Source organism: Spermophilus citellus (genome assembly GCF_964194105.1).
Source record: "Spermophilus citellus genome assembly, chromosome: 5".
Classification (NCBI taxonomy): domain Eukaryota; kingdom Metazoa; phylum Chordata; class Mammalia; order Rodentia; family Sciuridae; genus Spermophilus; species Spermophilus citellus.
In genome coordinates, this window is record NC_138186.1 from 18,068,479 (window position 1) to 18,088,138 (window position 19,660).

The 19,660-nt window shown below is 41.9% G+C and overlaps 1 protein-coding gene across 1 annotated transcript in view; it reads right to left on the bottom strand.

Moving 5' to 3' along the window:
• The window catches only part of LY86 (lymphocyte antigen 86), a 59,200-nt gene that overhangs the window by 30,437 nt on the left and 9,103 nt on the right, over positions 1–19,660 (bottom strand). The window contains exons 2-3 of the mRNA XM_081294641.1: positions 4,378–4,464; positions 2,918–3,046 (exon numbers count right to left, since the gene is read on the bottom strand). Coding sequence (XP_081150767.1) covers positions 2,918–3,046; positions 4,378–4,464 — 216 coding nt within the window. The remainder of the gene's footprint in view (positions 1–2,917; positions 3,047–4,377; positions 4,465–19,660) is intronic.

Consider the following 19,660-nt stretch of genomic DNA (forward strand, 5'->3'; position numbering starts at 1 on the left):
GGTACTGCTGGATAGGAGAATGGGTCCTAATGCTCTACAGCATAGTAGGAGAAATATGATTGACAATTAATTGATTATTTCAAAATAGCTTGTGGAGAGGATTTTGAAAGTTTCCAGCACTATTTTGTACCTGAGGGTGATAGATCTGTCAGTTACTCAGACTTGATCATGAGACATTGAGTACATGATTGAAATGCCACAGTATACCCCATAAATATGTAGGATCACCATGTGATGAAAAAATGTATTTTAAAAATATGGATAAAAAGTCTTTATTCTACAGGAAAAGGTACTCTTGAAGACCTTTGGGCAGGAGGTGACATTTCTAGAGCTTTGTTTAGAAGAGTTAGCTGGCAGCTGTGTCAGGGGTGGAGAGAGACTTGATCTAGGGACTGGAAAGACATCTAGTGTCTGTACTTTCTTGTTAAGTTGGTAGGACTTCCAGGTGACCCATCTCCACATTTGGGTTCAAGGTTCCTTATTTGGGATAAAAAGTTGGAAATATAATCAAAAGGCTTGAGATAGGACAATGGATGTTGGCTGTAGATGGCAGCCTATGAAGTGGTTAGCCTTTCCTGGGTGGGAATTATTTAATCATCAGCTCAATATGATTTGAGTTCCTCCAGAACATTCTACACAATTGGGTCTATGTTCTCTTTTAACATTATTTTTAAGATATATGTGTTTAATCGACATGATAATTATATATATATATTATGGGACATAGTGTGGCATTCCAAGTGTACATGTAATGCGCAATGACCGGATCAGCATAACTGGCATGCTACCACTTCAGTGTGTGTGTGTGTGTGTGCCTGTACACACACACGTATTTGTAGTTAGTGCTCCCCACATTTCAGGCACATTTGAGATACAGTCCACCCTCTGTGTCTGTGAGATCCGTATCTCTGGATTTTGCATCCCTACATTCAACTGACCACAGATGGAAAAAATTGGAAGAAAATGCATCTGTATTGAGCAGGCACAAAATTTTTGGTCATTATTCCCTAAACGATATAGTATAACAACAGTTTACATTGCATCTACATTGTATTAGATATTACAAGTGATCCAGAGATTATTTAAAACATATGGGAGGATGTACATAGATTCTGTGCAAACACCACCCCATTTGTCTAAGGGACTGGAGCATCCACAGACTTTGGTAATTACCAGGTGTCCTGGAGCCAGTCCTCCACTGGTACCTACGGGCAACTGCAGTGGGTAACCAAGGTGATACTGCTCACACTTGGGAAGTCCATAGTCGGCTGGGGATGACAGACGGGGGTAAACGGGTACAGTACCATGTGGTGAGTGCTGCAAGTGAGCTGTCTGCCACACACTTATGGGAGAAAGGAGGCTGAGGAACAGAGCTGCAGGAACTGTCATTTGCAAATCCCAGTGAAGTTCTGCAGACGTCCATCTGGTCAACCCTCTTCTAAGTTCCCTGATTTCTTTTCTTGCACAAACATCTTTTATCTGTACCCCTGGGTCTAGGAAGGGGACTCCAATTGCTTCGAGATCTTTCACTTAGAAAGGAAAATTGGGGCTGGGCGTGGAGACACATGTCTGTAGTCCCAGCGGCTCGGGAGGCTGAGGCAGGAGGATCACAAGTTCAAAGCCAGCCTCAGCAACAGCGGGGTGCTAAGCAATTCAGTGAGATCCTGTCTCTAACTAAAATAAAAAAAGGGCTGGGGATGTGGCTCAGTGGCTGAGTGCCCCTGAGTTCAATCCCTGGTACCCCTCCAAAAAAAGAAAATTGGGCGTTTTGCAAGGATTCTTGCTGTTTTACAACCCTAGCTGCCTTGAGAGGGGAAATCAACAGGAGGATGACTCTGGAGTGTGGGTTTGGGTTATGCTCCCTGTTGTCCAATGAGAATAGGAAGGAGTCCCTGGGAGGGGGACTAGCCAGTGGAGAACAATTAGCCAGGGGAGGTCAGCCGTAGAGCTGACCCACATTTTAATTAAACAAGTGCATGGGCTCTCTTTCGTCCAGCGAGAAGGTCCACGGAACAGGGTAGAGGAGAGTGTGGCTGTGGGGTCACTACTCAAGACCTCCGGAGACCAAGCAGGAAGCAGGTCTGATTTCATTGTGCAGTTACCATGTGTATATAGGCAGTAGCTAAGCAGATGACAGGCAGCCACCAGTGCAATTTCTTGCCAACTGTCCTTGCAGTGACCAGTCGAGGAGCGGGCCATGGAGCAAGAACAGGGATTGCAACACGCAGCCTCACGCCCAGGGCTGTGCCTACAGGGTAAGCGGTTTGCTGCTCCTGCACCTAGCACGAGGGGAGTGGCCTGCCACTCAGACACCATGAATGCACTTGTCCCAACAAACAAGGAGGCTTGGTTTGACTGGCAGGTGAGGACAAGGACAGGAGGGGTGGGGACAGGCTTGCTCTTGGCTGTGTATGGAGGAGGGGTAGCAGATTAGTGAACTGAAGGAAAGGAGCTAATGTAATAGGGCTCCGGCTTCTCTGCTTCCCGTCTAGCTACCTGAAGGCCCTGTCAATCAACCGCCCGCAGGGGAAAGCAGTGAGATGTGGTTAAGTCTCACTGTCTTTCCTCTTTGGAAGTCCATTGCTCTATCAACAAGACTGCACCAATCATCGAACCTGGGAACAGCATTGAATTTTCATGGATTTGGGGGAAGCTATTGGGCCCTTCTTCTTCTAGCCTTTTTCTTAAGGTGCCACTATTCACAGGAACAATCCCGTTTGGAGACCATCTTCTATACAACATTTCATTTTTGAGGCTCATGACAGCCCTGTGGGGAGGCGTTTCTTGTGATTTGTTTATAAAAGGTGCTGATGAGTGAGGCTCAACTTGTCCCAGGATGGGGGAGAGGGGTTGGACAGTGGACTCTGTCCCGGGGTTCTGACCCTGGATGTAAGCCTTGGGTCGGCCAATGACTTACCTCCTTTCCTTCTTCCACAGAAAGAAAACTTGGGTAGATCGTCCTCACAGATAGGATAGGAGAAATTCAGAACAGAAGCGCCTTTCGTGAGGAGGAGCACATCCAGGAACAGCTCCCGGATATCTTCCCCTAAAGAAGAGGAGGCGAGCCATCACTAGGACTCCACAGCAGGAGACAAGGACCCTTTATTCCCTTTGACTGCTTTGCATGGAAAACTTTTTTTTCCCTAGTAAAACAACATTGAAACCATACTGAGGGGACACTGTGATGACCCTGGGTATGAAAACCAGCCCATTCTCAAACGCCACCTCTTTGGGGCAAGGTGGCTCCTCTGCTGTGCTGCCCAGCTTCAGTGCTCTGGCCCCTTAATGAGGTGTCTGCAGGTGGCTTCCAGAACTTCTCAGCTCCATAGTGCTCTTTATCCCTAGTGGCCATGTGGGTGTGGTCAGCCCCCACACCCCCCTGATGTTGCTAGGCAGGCGCAGGCACCTCTGTGGTCTGGCTTCCCAAGCTCTCTGCCTTCTCCTCTCTCTTCCTTTTTATGTTCTACCTACTCCTTTCCTCTTTTCTCTCTTTCATACTCTCCACAAAATATTTCTTGAGATGCTGCTGGAGTCCTGACATTGGGCAAGGTTCTAGAAACACACAGTTGGGTGGGTTCTTGGTCTCTGGGAACGTCCGCTCTATTTCTCTGGATGGTCCCACACGCTAGGTTGATGGAATCCTTTTGCTCTGGTTTTGATAAAACTGTTTTAGGAAAGGAGATAATTTAGTAACTATAGCAAACATATAAGCCGATTGTAATGGCATGATCAAATAAAAAACACAACAGAAATTGCTGTGGCTCATTGACTGGGTTGTGTAGAAAGACTGCACGTCTCCTCTTTGCCTGGGTCAAGGTCTAAGAACTTGGATTAGCTGCTCAAGACACAAAATAATGCAAATGACAAACCATGCTGCTTGTGGAAGGGAATAGATTTGTCTGTGGCTGAGATACATAAGCAAAGGATCTCTCCTAGAGAGACAGCAATACTTAGTCTCAAAATATTTTCTTGGGGCTTGGGATGTGGCTCAAGTGGTAGAGTGCTCACCTAGCATGCATGAGGCACTGGGTTCAATCCTCAGCACCACATAAAAATAAAATATTGTGTCCACATAAAACTGAAAAATATATTTTAAAAATATTTTCTTTTTTTTTTTTGCTAGGTATACTGATTTCAGATGCTTATCCCATCCAGAGAGGTGTATAGAGTCTTTTTGGTAGAAAAATGGAACATTAAATGAGAATTATACTTTACTTGGATATTACCCAGAAAGAGGATTGAAGGTGGAAACAGTTAATTCCAGAGAATGGTGGGGGACTACTGGGCTAGCCAGCCATTATTGATCATATGAGTCAGTTGGTGTGTGGGGCAGGAAGTTGTGCCGTGCTTTATTTCGTGGTCATAATTTCTACTTACTCAGAATGATGCCAAATCTAATGCTGAGATGCGGTTGTAATTTTTTGGAACACTGGTCAACAGAAAAGCCGAAATCCTGCAAAGGATCTGCCAAGAAGAAAAAAAGAAAAAAAAATAGAATATTCATGTGTATATTGTATAACAATTGTGTTAACTAACCCAAGTTCACTAAAATTTATTCAAAAGAATATTACAAAAATACTTAAAAAAAAAGTAAGTCCATGAAGTTTTCACCAGCAACTCCTGGTCTCTCCAAAGTCAGTGTTGGGTCCACTCTTAGAGCTGGTCCACCTCAGTTGGTCAAGGCTCTGTTTACACAGACAACAGGGTCCTGAGCCACAGAATTAGGACAGCATCTTGATCATTGGGTTTCATCTTTGCTTGGTGAATGATTTTGTCATTCAAACTTTATCTTCTGAATTTTTATCTCTGCCTGAATTCTTTTTTTTTTTTTTTGAGAAATAGAAAAAAACAAAAGCTTGCTTGAATTCTTTTGGCTCCTGAACTTTCGGCTTTAAAATTGTTCATTAATTGCAGAGAACATTTCATAAAATATTGATGATTATAATGAAACAGAGAGAAAAATGTGCAGATTATCAAAGTTAAGAGCTGGTGTTGTGATTTCATTTCATCCCACCCCATCCTACCCACTCCCATCCACTATAATAATACCCCTCTGCAAATATTCCACTATGTGCAGGGTATTGCGTTAGATATGACAGAGTCTATGATGATAATGTAATTTAAACATAACTTATGCTCATTCAAAAAGCTCTGATGGCTCATCTATGTCTTAGAGTAAGTGCACAAATGTTCTACTGGCTCCAGCTTCCAAACTGCACATCACAAATCCATTCCTTGAGACTCAGTCTCACGCATCCCTGGAGCCTGGGGTGGCCATGTACACACTCAGCCAATTCCCATCATACCTGACTTGCTTGTGAACTCTCTCCCATCTCAGATGGTCTTAGTCTTTTTGCTCATTGTCTAAACACTCAGTTCTGGTTCATTCCTAGCTTTTGTGAAGGCTTCTCTGATAATCCTGAAAACAGCCTTTCGTTTCTTTGAATTCTTAAAATAGAATTCAAAGAAACGAAATAGTAGGTCTGAAAAACTTTTTAAAGTGTGTGCATATCTATGACTTTGTGCTTTGCTATGTGCCAGATCCTTACAACACTTCATCTACACATGAGAATCCTCAAAAGGAGGGGCCAGTGTTTGGGTTTGTTGGTTTGTTCTATTTTTTTTTTCCATTTTCTTTATGTTTACCACTGGTTCTAATAGAGGAGAGCTAATTAATTTTCTCATTCTTTTTTTTTTAAATTGACACATAATTGTACATATTTACAGGGGTATATAATATGATATTCTGGAATGTTTATACAATGAGCAATGGGATCAAATGTTGGTAATTGGCAAATCCATCACCTCAAACATTTATCATTTCTTTTACTAGAAATATCCAAAGTCCTTTCTTCTAGATATTTTGAAATATATAATAAATTATTGTTAACAGTAGTCACCCCACTGGGCTATAGAACACCATATTCCATCTTCTTATCTAACACTTTTCTATCTTTTCTCTCCCCTTCCCAACCTCTGGTAATCACTTCTTCTAGGAGACCAACTTTCTTAGCTTCTACATATGAGTGAGTACATGTGGTATTTGTATTTTTGTTCCTGATTTATTTCACTTACCTAACCTTCTCCAGGCTCATCCACTTTGATGCAAATAACAGAATTTCATTATTTTTATGGCTGAATCATATTCTGTGGTGCTATCAAACATTTTTATTTATCCATTCATCCGTGGGTGGACCCCTAGGTTGTTTTCATATTATAGCTATTGTGCCTAGCTCTGCAGAAAACATGGAAGTACAAATATCTCTGCACATATTTAATTTCCTTTGTATAGACCCAATAGTGGGATGGCTGGGTCATACACTGGATTGTTTTTTGAGTTTGTTGAGGAATCTCCACACCATTATTGATAATGGTTACACTAATTTCATTCCCACCAACAGTATCTAAGAGTTCCCCTTTGAAGAGACTAAATTTTAGTCAAGGTCTCCCTCTACTAAGCACTGAGCTGTGCACTTTGTAAGAGTTTCCACTTCATTCTCCAGACCACCCAGCGCCCGGCACAGTCTACACACAGTAATCACTCCATTAATATGCATAATAATTGGATGGATGGCATCTATTGACCTATCTGTGTATCAGCTCCAAATCCGCTCCTCTGCACTTGCTTTGTGAAACTGGCCTCTCTGCAACCCTGTTTCTCCTTTGTCACCTTCAGGTTGAGGTGTCAGAGAGAGATGGACCTTGGAGCCAGAAAGGGGACTTGCTTCTGGTGCACTTATTGAAAGCACCAGCAGCGATGGCCCATCTCCACAGGAACCCACTGGTTCTAGTGTCCAGTTCTCTTTTGAACTTTCCAGAATCTGTGGGTCCCCAACCCTCTGCCATAACTCTTCCTCAGAGTGGCTGCCCCTTCCTCTGCAGTCGGTCTCAGCCCCACAGGTCCTTTCAAGCATGCAGGTTCCAATAACCCCAACATCTGCTCTTAGTTCTCCTAGCCCCTGGGGGCGGTGCTATTCCTCCAGTGTCCTTATTTTACTCTTTTTATTTTCTGACAACTGATTAATCAATTCCCCATATTAAATTCCTTCTGTTAAAATAACTGATATGGTCTCCATTTTCCCAACAGGATCCAAATTGGTAGAATAAAGTAATTGAGAGAGAAGTGGGCAGGAGGGAGAAGTCGGGGGGGGGTCTGATTTTCTTAATTTCTGTGGTGGGGAAATACAGACTCACAGAGGTTGTGTTAAATTTCTCACATCCCAGCATTAGAAAGTATCAAGATCCAAACCCAGACTTAAAAACAAGCAAGGAAGCAATTTGATGTCTAGTATTGTGCAGTGATACTCAAAAAGCAGAGCCTCCACTCTGTATGTCAACTATTGGATCTGTAAGATTTCCCAGAATATTTTCTGTGGAGGTGTATGGCACCGGGTAGTTTTTGTTTATAACTGATTTCTCTTTCAGCTTAGTTATGAGCTCCCATTTGCCAACGATAGTGTTCCAGACAGTTTGAGCATCTGCATTGGTGAGCTGGAAGACACATCAGTGGTTATGGTGTCTGCCCTGGAAATGATCAGTAGGCAATTTCAGTCTTGCAAATTTAACACAGCTGCACCTTCAATCAAAACCCCTTTGGACTGGTCACTACTTTTTCTGGGGGAAAACATCTTTTTTTTTTTTTTTTTCCTTAGGCTCATTAGATTCCTTGCTAAGCATCTTCATGCTGTCTCAGGGCTTCTTTCAACTCAGAAAAGAGGACTAGGGGGATGGAGACAATGTTCTACTACAGACTTGGCACTCAATATTGAAAGACAAGGAGGCCAGCTAACAGATGTTCAGGAAGGTCCATCTTCAGGGTTGTTGATTAATTTAAGTTGCCACCTGAGGCAAAATAGAAGAGGCTGAGTATGCATCGTTTGGTTAATTAGCAGTTACAGAATTCCACGGTATGTTTATCAATATTTTAAAAGTATAGATAGAATAAACTAAGGCCAGGGGAAGGACATGAAGCTTTTCCTTGGCATTAGAAAAACATTGTTAGAAAAACAATCTTAACAGGGAACAAAACCACAAAGAAAACAGTAGGTTGCTTTTCACCATGGAAATGCATATAGAAGTCCAAAGATGGATTGCTTACAAAGTACTTGGGGATTTGGTAAACTTTTCTACTAGTTATTTCAAATTGATATATGAGATGAGTGATTTTTTGATTTTTTGATTTTTATTTATTTATTTTTTTAGTATAAGCATGCAGTTTGCAGACTGTTTTGGAAAAGTGACCCCGGTTCCTCCCATCTCTCAATCCCACCCTCTTAAATCTCTGTCCTTCCTGGTATTTATTTATATTTTCCACTTAGGCACTCAGCAAGCACCATGTTACATTTGTTTGAATACCTCCCTCATCTCTAATCAGACTCCCCAGCACTAGGGGCATCGTGTCCTAAGGGTACTAAGCCCCAAGCCGTTATTTGCTCAATGAATAATAAAAGGTTATTCTCAATTCACTGAGTACCCTAAAGCAGGGTTTCTCAACCCCACCACTATTGATTTTTTGCATTAGATAATCTTTTATGGTGGGGCTGTTCTGCATCATAGGATATTCAGCGGCATCCTTGGTTTCTACTCACTAGATATCAGCAACTCCCCTCACTCAAAATGCTTCAGGGCCACCTACCAAAATAAGACATAGTAGGTTATAATTTTTAAATAGTTCTCATACAGGATGAGTAGTGGTTGGGCATGGGAGACTTTGCCTTGAGTGATTTTTAATATATATAAATCTGATCAACTGATTTTGGATTTTCTAAAACAATATAATTGAAAGCTTAATGAGAGTCAGGGTTCCTGGGCTTCGAGAGCAGGAACAAACGCTTCTTATAGACACTTCATTGTAGAGCAGCATATGAGCTGAGGAAGGAAGTGAGACTTCCTAAGGAAATGGAAGCGCTGTTCTTTCTGAGTATTTTTCCTTGACCTCACTCTTACACCCGCTTTCTGTCTGTTCTGTCAACATTGATGTCTCCAGGGTTGGAGGAGCCAGCTGGGCTCAGAGGGAGCAGGCTGGCTGATGACCAATTCTGCAAGCTGCTCTTCAACTTCCCATCTAGCTGTGCATTGATCTGAAAGTTTGCGTCTTGGGCAGCTGTGTTTTGATCGGAGTATTTTAATTTTCTTGTATGAGTGCATGGGATAACATTCAGGGGTCATTGTGGATCTCTAGAAGAGGGCCATGCTTTTTGAAATTCCATGGCTGACTATCCATTACCAGCATGTCACAAAACTAACCTTCACATCTTCCATTTTTTGACTCCACTATGCTCCTTCTGTCCCCTTCCCTCTCTCTGCCAAAAGGAAATAACTTACAATATGGTGAAAGTATTCTAGCCATGTTTTTATATTATTTCCTCATCTTTTTTTCCCACTTGTCAAATCTTATTACTTATAGAACGGCACAGCATGGCCCTGATGGGTCATTATTTCAAATAATAGTAGTTCAATTCCCATTCAAGTCTGCTCTGCCAGGATTTCACTGGGACTTGCCTTGCACATTCAAAGTTGTATATATGAGATGGTTTCTTTTCATCTGAGACATGTAGATGCCTAAACATGGTTCTTGATAGCAAATGTAATAAAAATGGAATTAACACCATCACCATGGAATATCTACTGTTTATAAAATGAGAGATTAGGAACCCCAGAGCCCTGCAGGCTGCCTGGTAACTGTGATGAATTAATTTTTTAGTGTGAAGGTATATTTGAGTTGCTGAACTGAAATTTGGGATCCCTCATTTGTCTGCTTCCAACTACAAAATAAATGGAATTCATTATTAATAGCCTTTTATTGACAGAAGAGGGTAGAAACACATACTTTGGACTTTGAATTCACCCCCACCCCACCCCAAATAACCTGTTTGGCCTCCATCAGCAGGGGAGGTAGTTTTTGTGTCATAATACAATAGTCCCCTCTTAACTGCAATTTTGCTTGCTGTGGTTATTTGTGGTCAGCTCAAAGATATTGAATAGAAATTTCCCCCAAATAAACAATCCACAAGTTTCAAATTGTGTGACATCCTGAGTACTGTGATGAAATCTTGAGTCATCCTGCTTGGGAGGTGAATCACATTGTATACACTACCCACCCAACAGTGACTTAGTAACTTTCTTGGTTATCAGATCAACTATGGTAGTTCTGCAGTGCTTATGTTCAAGTAACCCTGATTTGACTTAATAATGGCCCCAAAGCATAAGATTAATCATGCTACCAATTTGGATACACCAAAGAGAAGCTGTGATGTACTTCCACTAAGTGAAAGGATGAAAGTTTTTTGACTAAATGAAAAAAACAAATCATATGTTGAGATTATTAACATCTATAGTAAGAATGAACTATCGTGTCTGTGAGGTTTAGCACTGCGGTTTCAGACATCCACTGTGGGGCTTGGAACATATTCCTGGGGATAAAGGAGACTACTGTAAATAGGGTTGCCCTGGACATGCTTCTGAGGTTAGGGATGATCTTTGCTACCAGTTCTCAAACACAGCTGCAGGATGGAATCACTTGAGGAGTAGTGTAAAATACCAATGCCTGAGTCTTCCTCCAGCTGTTCCAATGTAAGGCTTCCTCAGATTGAGATTCTTAACCCCTCCCTGGGTGATTTTATTGCCTCACCTCATTTGAAAACCATTGCAATAATCCATACAGGTGCTTTGCTAATTCCTTGGGTATACTACTATCTTATAGGTGGGCTCCTGGATCTACATGCATCATTTCAAGCTCAAAATGTATCTCTTTTATAAATTTCCTAATAAATGTCTTTACAAAGCAGTCCACAAGTGTTATAGAGTTTATGATGATTTAGGGAGTTTTGGGGCTACAACCTCCCTCCCCCTCCCCCAACCACTTGCTTATATCTGTTTCGGGGTTCCTCTCTGCCTCTCCTCTCCCTTTTGTCTCTACAGAAGCAATATGCTTTTCCTTGCTTCAGTGCTGGGGAGTTAGAGTCACACCCAGTTACCCCTGGGCCTCAGCGGCTCCCCTAGTGGCTCCTCAAGGGTTCTTTCTAGAAAGGCAGGGCTCTCCTTAGCTGCAGGTCTTGCAACAGTCCCTAAAAGATTTTTTTTCTTTTTTCTATTTCACTTTCTGAGCACATGATCCTTGTCCCGAAAAAATTTGAGATGGGTGTCCAGGGACCAAGAAGATAGAGCTAAAAGGACGGCAACAAAGGTTAGTGGAGACTGGCGGAGGGTAAAATATAGGGCACATCTATCTAAAAAAAAAAAAAAAAAATCCTAATTTGGAGAAGGACGTGAAAGAACAGCAAAATTTTGGCAGATCTGAGTGAGGGGTGAGCCTGGGAGAGCCAGGACCAGAGAGGCCTGGGGCACACTCAGGAGGCCCGTGTCACTTGCAGGGCTTGGGAGGAGCTCTGTTCCTGGAACTGAGCTATAGTTTATGGGTGGTGTTTGCTTGGGTCTGCACAGATCTTAAGTTCCCAGAGTTCCTTTCAGAAAGATCCTACTGAGGCCAGGACATTTGACCATGTTTTTGTCTAAAATCAATAAAGTTGTCATGACTCTCCATGGGTAGGATTTTGTACGGACATAGTTTTCGATCTTCTGGGATAAATGCATGAATGTGGGATTTCTGGGGCACGTGGTAAGTGTATATTTAATTTTATAAGAAACTGCCTGACTGTTTCCCACAGGGACTGTGAGATGTGAGGGGAATCTGGCAGGCAGTTCCCCAGGGAGAAGTCAGAGGGACCTCGTCCAGTGGGTGGTCTGCAACTGCTGTACCTTCTCAGCCCTCTGGGCTCTGGCAAGACTCGCTCTGTGAACTAATCAGTACCACCCGGAGCAAAGCAGCCTTGGCTAATTGTTACTGCTGTGCAGGGGAGGGCACAGCTTGGATGCCTGGGACAGTGGTGTCTTTAATTAGCCACGTCCCTTCCTTCCCAAGGCTGCGTTCAGGGCCTCCGAGGTGATTCTTGCCACACTCAGAGGCCTAAAGACAATGGCTAGTTCTTGAGATTCTGCCCCCCCGCCCCCAGCTCTCCACAAGGCTTTCTTGAAGGAGATCAATTTCATTTATTATTTTTCCTCCTTCACTTCCTTACACATAATGAGTTGTCCACCACTGCCTCCACACCCCAGCCAACCCCCAGGAGGGACAAAAAAAATCAATTTCCACTTTTCCTGGGAAGCAATCCTGCTGACTCACGAAGGGCCTTCTTTCCCATTTTAGCCTGCCTCAGGGGGTTCAGGACGACTTTGCTTCCCAATGTGGCCTTCTCTGGTTTAAGGGCAGAGGAGTGCCTCTAGCAAGAGGTCACAGACTGGGTCTTCTGCAGAGAACCAGAGGCCCAATATCTCCTGAGCACAAAATCCCAGGCTCCCCAAAGCTTTCCAGAGAAGGCAATGTGGATGCCCAGTGGGAATGGCTTCCAGAATGTCTTGGACCCAAACCCGGGAAATCAAACTCCTCATTCCCAAAGCCACTTCACCATTTCTTCTTGCATCTCTTAACATCTCATTGATGAGACAGTCTGCTGGATGTCCCAGCTCAGCAAGAGAGCTCTCCTTTCCAGGAAAGAGAGATGTTGTAACCCAGAATATTTGGGAGTAGGATCTCTTGGGCATGAATAACATGGGATTATAAGCCTTTGCAACTCAACGCTGGAAGAGAAAGGAAGCAACTGTTCCTGGCGTGGCTCCATTGCCAGCAAAATAAATTCCTAATCAAGGAAAGTACTCATTTCTCTGTCTCCTAAATCAACCCTCCCTAGTATTTATTATTCCCCTCTTCGTTAGAGGATTAAAAATGGTTTTGCTAAAAATATAAAGAGAATTGTATTGAGAGATAAAAAGAAGCTATGAAAACACCAAGATGGGAAAGTGACCTTCAGATGAATAAATGGGATCAGTGCACCTGCTGAATCCCCACCGCCCCAACCCCACGTTCATCACAAAGCCAGAGTTCATCATCATCTGCTGCACAGAAAAGTTGCAAGAAGCCTGACTCAACACTACACCCTTCTCCTAACACCACCTCTGTAACTGTTTGGATATTGTTCAGCCTTTCCTTGCCATCTGTTCGTGTGTTTTCAGAACATAACATTTAAAAACTGCTCGTGTGTGTGGAAACATTACCAGACAGATCCGAGGATGCTGCAGCAATCACTCCAAACACCTTTGCCTGGGCTTGAACTTCAAGGATGGAGAAAGCAAAGTCCCGAACTGGGAAACATTTCTGACACAGGAGGCGTAAATAACAGATGTTCACAATAGTTTGTAAGGACAAAGAATTGGAAGGAACCTGAATGTTCAACCAGAGAAGGAGGGATTCAATTGTAGTCTAGTCATATGATGGAGTCTAGTCCTATGATGTTGTACTATCAGGCCACGAAAATGAACAAACTAAGGCAGTGCATGCTAGCTACCTCCTGGAATAATGTAATAAATCAGTACCCAAATAAGTTGTTAGTGCAATTAATTTCAGTATATTGTGGGTTACGTATTTCTATGTAGGCAGTCACATTGAAATCACATAAAAATGTTTTTGTTTCCTACTTTCAAATTCTCAGACTTTTTGTTTTCATCTGAGCCTTCAGTGCAATATTGAATAGAAGTCATGGTGGGCTTTACTGCCTCATTCTAGACTTTAAAATGAGTCCAGTGTTTCCCCACTAAATATAATGTTCACCGTAGCTCTGATCATAGGTGCATTTCTTTAGAGAGCAGATAGCCGACTGTTGATCTGGCATTTTAAATTTTGTTTTAAAATCAGGTTAATTCACTCATTTTTTTTATTTAATAGGATTTATAATATCTTTATAACTATTGCTCATCTTAGTTTGGGTTTTCTTTCTGGGGAGGGTACCGGGATTGAACTCAGAAGCACTCAACCACTGAGCTGCATCCCCAGCCCTATTTTGTATTTTATTGAGAGACAGAGTATCACTGAGTTGCTTAGCACCTTGCTTTTGCTGAGGCTGGCTTTGAATTCGTGATCCTCTTGCCTCAGCCTCCCAAGATGCTGGGAGCTGGGATTATAGGCTTAGTTTGGGTTTTCTTTCATGATCTTTCTATGCTCCTTTCCAACATGCTTTTGTATTTAAAATTGTTTTAAACTAGTTTGGAAGTTATAAATTTCTAGTCTTGTAGTAGTTCCCCTTCTAATTTTAGCATGAATGTTTTACATAATGAAGCTTAAAGCTCATATTTATCTTAAACCAGTTTCCCCTGGGTATGTATATATACATTGGTTTATTTATAGTGCAGTAAAAGCACATGGCCTTAAGTTGAACATCATACCTATTTTCAGTGCTTTAGAGATAAGTCTGTTCACATTGTTGTGCAAAAGATCCCTAGAACTTTTTCATCCTACATAACCGCACATTTATCTTCACTCTCTTCCCTGAAAGATGTAAGGACAAGGACAGGGCAGTTATGTTCAAGGCTTTATGTCCAATCACCTGTTCCATGTGCCATTGTTATCCTTCGGTTTTGTACTGCATTATTCCCTTGTGTTGGGCAGCCTTGGATAAGGTCCCCCTCTGATCCCTGTTCTCGATCTTTGCACCCTTGCAGTCCCTTTCTCTCAAGTGGCTCAGGGACTTCTAAGTGGTAGAGCATGACAAAAGTATTGAGAAGATGCTTATGAGATTAGGCTACAAAAACACAGTGACATCTGTCCTTCTTTCCCCCTCCTACCCTCTCTCAGGAAACACGCTGCTATGTGAGTAGCCGGGTGGACAGGTTCACATGGCAAGGGCTGATATTTCTAGCCATCAACTGCAGAAAACCTGAACCTGGCTGACAGCCTCATCTGTGAGCATGGGAGGGGATCTTCTGAAGCCTGCCTGGGGCTGTGCACTCACATGAGTTCTGAAGCATCCCTCCCGTCTATCAGTCAAGCTTGCAGATGACGGTAGCCCACCTGGGTCACCAGGTGTCAGAGATATCCAACTAAACCATGCCTACATTTCTGCCTGCCCCCATTAAAAAACTGAGATGATAATATTTGTTGTTTTAAGCTCCTGTATTAAGGATGATTTGTTATGCAGCAATAGAAAATGGATACTTTCCTATTCCAAACTAGATATTACCCTCTTTGTGTTCATTCTTGTTCGATTTGCCAATTCTTGCTTGCCGTTCTGGCTTGGATCTCAGAACCCAACCTCTGGGATCATTTCATTTCTTTCTGAAATATCCTTAAAGTTCCTTTAGTGAGTGTCTTTTGGTGGTAAACACTCTATATATTTTGTTTGGCCAAGGTCTTTAATTCACTCTCATTATTGGATGACATTTAGCCGTATATACAATTCTAGGTTGATTGTTATTTTTCTCTGAGGATATTGTTCTTGCTCTCTATAAATCCACTCTCAGTCTAAATAAAATTTTTGTTATATAATTTCTCTTGCTCCTAAACTGTTTTTCCCCCTCTGGTGATTTGTGGTATTATTTTGATTGATCTGGTATAGAATTCCTTTTATAAATCTGCATGGGAGTCGCTCTGCTTACTGAACCTGAAGATTCATATCTTACACAGTTTTGGAAAATTTCCAACATTTTTCTTCAGAAATTGCTCCTATCTAGTTTTCTCCTGTAGTTGTAGCTAAAATTTTCCATTGCATCATTTCTCTATGATACAGTTTGAATAATAGGCCCAGACTGTTCACCCAGTTCACTCTCTTCAGTTATTTTGAAATCTGGGTATTAGCTGTTATTTTTTTTTTTAATTTCAACAATGAAACATTTTATTTTAAGGTTTTATTTTATTCCTGATTTTTTTATATTATATTTTTCTTCTCTCATGTTTTGAATTTCCACTTTTTTTTTTTTTTTGGTACCAGGAATTGAACTCAGGGGCACTCGACTACTGAGCCACATTCCCAGCCCTATTTTGTATTTTATTGAAAGACAGGGTCTCGGTGAGTTGTTTAGTACCTCACCATTGCTGAGGCTGGCTTTGGATTTTCTGCTAATTCACCCTCATTGCATGGTTTTAAATTTTGGATTGTGGGTTCATGGTTGAATCTTTAGAAATCCTGTGAAATATGAATTAAAGGTGTGAGAAGATGCACATTTCTTTCTGCAAATATGCTCCAGATGTCCTAATAAAAAAAAAGCCACTTTAATTGGTAGGCTTTGTATTTCTTAAATCATGAAGATGGTATTTGTACATTTACATATACTATATATTATACCAAACTTATATGGAATCATATCTGGAGCTACTAATTTTTAAAAAAACATTTATTTTCCCTAGAGACCAGGCAGAGTTCGATAACTCATCTTCTGTTTTGCCTAATACTGTATTTTTTCTTATCTATTTGGGGATAAAAAAAAACTGCACAGCTATAACTCTTAGAAGGTCATGGCTTGAGGTGGGCTCTGTGGCACTGCCCTATAATCCCAGAGGCTGGAGAGGCTGAAGCAGGAGGATTGCAAGTTCAAAGTCAACCTCAGCAATTTAGCAAGGCCCTAAGGAACTCAGCAAGACCATCTCAAAATAAAAATAAATAAATAAATAAAAAGGGCTGGGGATGTGGCTCAGTGGTTAAGTGTTCCTGGGGTCAATCCCTGGTAACCATAACAACCAACAGCAACAACAAGAAAAGAAAGGTGAGGACTTGAGGAGGTGATTAGACCACAAAGGTGACACCCTTATAAATGCTATTAGTGACTTTATAATAGTCTGAGGGAGCTTTTCTGTCCTTTCCACCATGTACGGACACATCTAGAAGGTACCATCTAGGAAGCAGAGAGTGAGACTTCATCAGGTTGCGGAATCCTCTGGTGCCTTGATCTTGAAATTCAACAACCTTCTGTTGTTTATAAATTTCCTGATCTAAGATCTTTTGTAGCCTGAATGGACTGAGGCACATGGCATTTATTCTCACCAGCGATTTCTCCGGTGAATACTATGAATTTCTGGTTGAGGGCTTTCTCCAGATGTAGGAGTCAGTTTGCCCCATTAGTGCAGTTGAACCAGAGTTGCTGAGTCAGGGCCTCCTAAGAACAGCTCTCACCAAATAATACTCTGGTTTCCCTCTCCTTCCAATGGGACGTCTTTGAGGCCTATTCCACAGTGGTTAGCCAAGGTCCCCGGAAGGACTGAGCCTTGGTTCCCTGGGTGATTACCTGGATTTGCTCCCTTTTCTTCCCCGTGTCTCTTCTTCACTCTCCTTTCTAGGGAAACCTTGAACTTCATATTTAAATCAGTTCCTCTAATTTATACGGAATATGAATTCTGCGTACTGTTAGCACAGTATGCAACTATGGCTTCACCTCCACAGTAATATGGACAAAAGTTTTTTTGCTTTTGTGGTATCAAGAACCATTTGAACAGATTTGGGTCAGAACTGACACAACTTCCGGGCAGAAGATCCAGGCATCCAGATGGTCTTGAGGTTGGCATGAACTAGACATACCTGAGTACCTGACTTTGGATTTGGTGAGAACATTCCAAATAGTATATAGTATAGTATATAATATTCCAAAATAGAACAAGTGGATACACAGTTTAGGTATCTCTTGGAGATTCTTGTGACGAAGCCACTTTGATACTAAGGATGTTGATGGTAAAACTGACAGTGAGATGTTTCTTGGAGATTTGTATCAAGGTGAGAAGGGGTAGAGTGGGGGTAGCACAGAAAGGTATAAACCAATGGCACTACCCCCTCCTCTGTAGGAGAGACTGCCAGTTGGTGGCCCGAGTGTTGAGCCTGGCTTTCAGATCTACTTTGTTGGTCTAAACAATGTTTAAAAACACTTAGAGGTGAATGTTGTTGTCCCCAACATTTTATTTTGTTAAGTTGAAACTGATCCTCTTCATTCCTTACAAATGCTCCTTGATTCGAGATGGGGCTAGGTCCCAATAAACCCATTGTAAGTTGAAAATCTATATAATGTCTCTCACCTATTGAAGTCACAGCTTAGCAACACAGCAGGGCATCTGGCAGAGCCGTGGCTCACTGCCACCGCCAGCCTCAAGAGGGACTTAAACATCTCAGATTGCCAGCCCGAGAAAAGATCCAGACTCAAAATTCAAAGTGCAGTTTTTACTGAATGTGCATTTATTTTGCACCATTACAAATGGCATTTGTGCCTTTGAAATGTGGGGGATGTTGTTTTGCAGAAAAGTATCTGTGGCTTCTCTCTCTTGCTCATTCTTCTGCTGTTGTTTTCTAGAATTCTGAAGGTCGAATTCCCAGGAGGCTGAGATCAGGTAGCATGCACAGGCACCTCCTGTTCATCTCGTGGTGACTGACTCTAAAGCCTCAGATGGGTTTTTGTTGGGACAGTGGATGCAAGCCCGTGCTTGGTTTAAGCACTGGTTCGAGCAAACCAAGAGTGACTGGCCGTTTTCTCCTTGAGTATATTTTGAAAATCTGAACACTCATTTACATACAAGTTGTCTTTTAACTTAGTCAAAACTGAAGCCAAGTGTGAGGTGGGAAAAACTCTAGAAAAATGACCTTTCTGTCCACTCTGCAATCTATTTGGGCTCCAAGCAGTTCAGTGGAGGTCAGGGCTAGAAGTTCGTCTCTGAAGCCTTGAAGCTCCCAGTACTTCGCCTTGGGAATCCCGTCCGTCCAGTGATGCAGACCTGAGGCAGATGATCCTCGTGGAGACGGAGGGAGGATTTTGACATTTCTCTGATGGTGGAAGTTGGTTGTAGCAAGCTCTTTCACATATGGAGAAAAGACCAGAAGAATCAGGTCTGGCATCAAGCTTTCAAGCTTTAGGGTCCCAGGTCACCTGTAATACTTTCATCAACTGTCCCCTGCCGTGTTCTTCTGTTTACTGAAGGCTGTTAGCATCCTTAATGAAGCTCATATCACAGAATGCAGCAGCCTTTACTCTAAACAAGTGTTTGAACTTTCAATGCTTCATGAAAATGCAGTAGTCTTTATCTGTGGTTTCACTTTCTTCAGTTTTAGTTACCACCACAGTCCAAAATTATTAAATGAAAAAATTCAGAAATAAACAATTTGTAATTTCTACATTTTCAGCCATTCTGAGTAGCATGAGCAAATCTCATGCCATCCTCCTCTACCCCACCTGAGACACAAATCATCAGTTTGTCCAGAGTATCCATGCTGTATATACTACCCACCTGTTAGTCATTTAGAAGCTGTCTTAATTTTCAGATCAACTGTGGTAGTACTCCAGTGCTTTTGTTCAAATTACTCTTATTTGACTTATTAAAGGGTCCAAACCACAAAAGTAGCAATGATGGTAATTTTATGTGGCAGCACATTTTTTTATTCTATCTTATTAGTATTGTTATAGTATTATTAACTAATCTCTTACTGTGCCTGATTTATAAATTAAACCTTATCTTAGGCATGAATATATTGGAAAAACATAGAATATAGGTTTAGATACAACCTACCATTTTAGGCATCCCCTGAGAGTCTTGGGAATTTGGATAAGAGGGGACTGCTATATGTTAATTCCACACGAAATCTGTATTAATAGCAATCTTATGGAATTGTTGGACCTCAAAATTATAACCGAGCCCCATGGATCTTTTGTATACACACACAAAAAAATCTTACAGGGTCCTGGGCAAGAGGGGGATGTGAGTAAAACACCTCAAAAGAAGGACTGCCTAAAAAGATCCTTTGCACTTTGGAGATGTGGGTATAAATAAGGGGGCCTGGTTTTAGTTTACGTGCTATCCTTGACC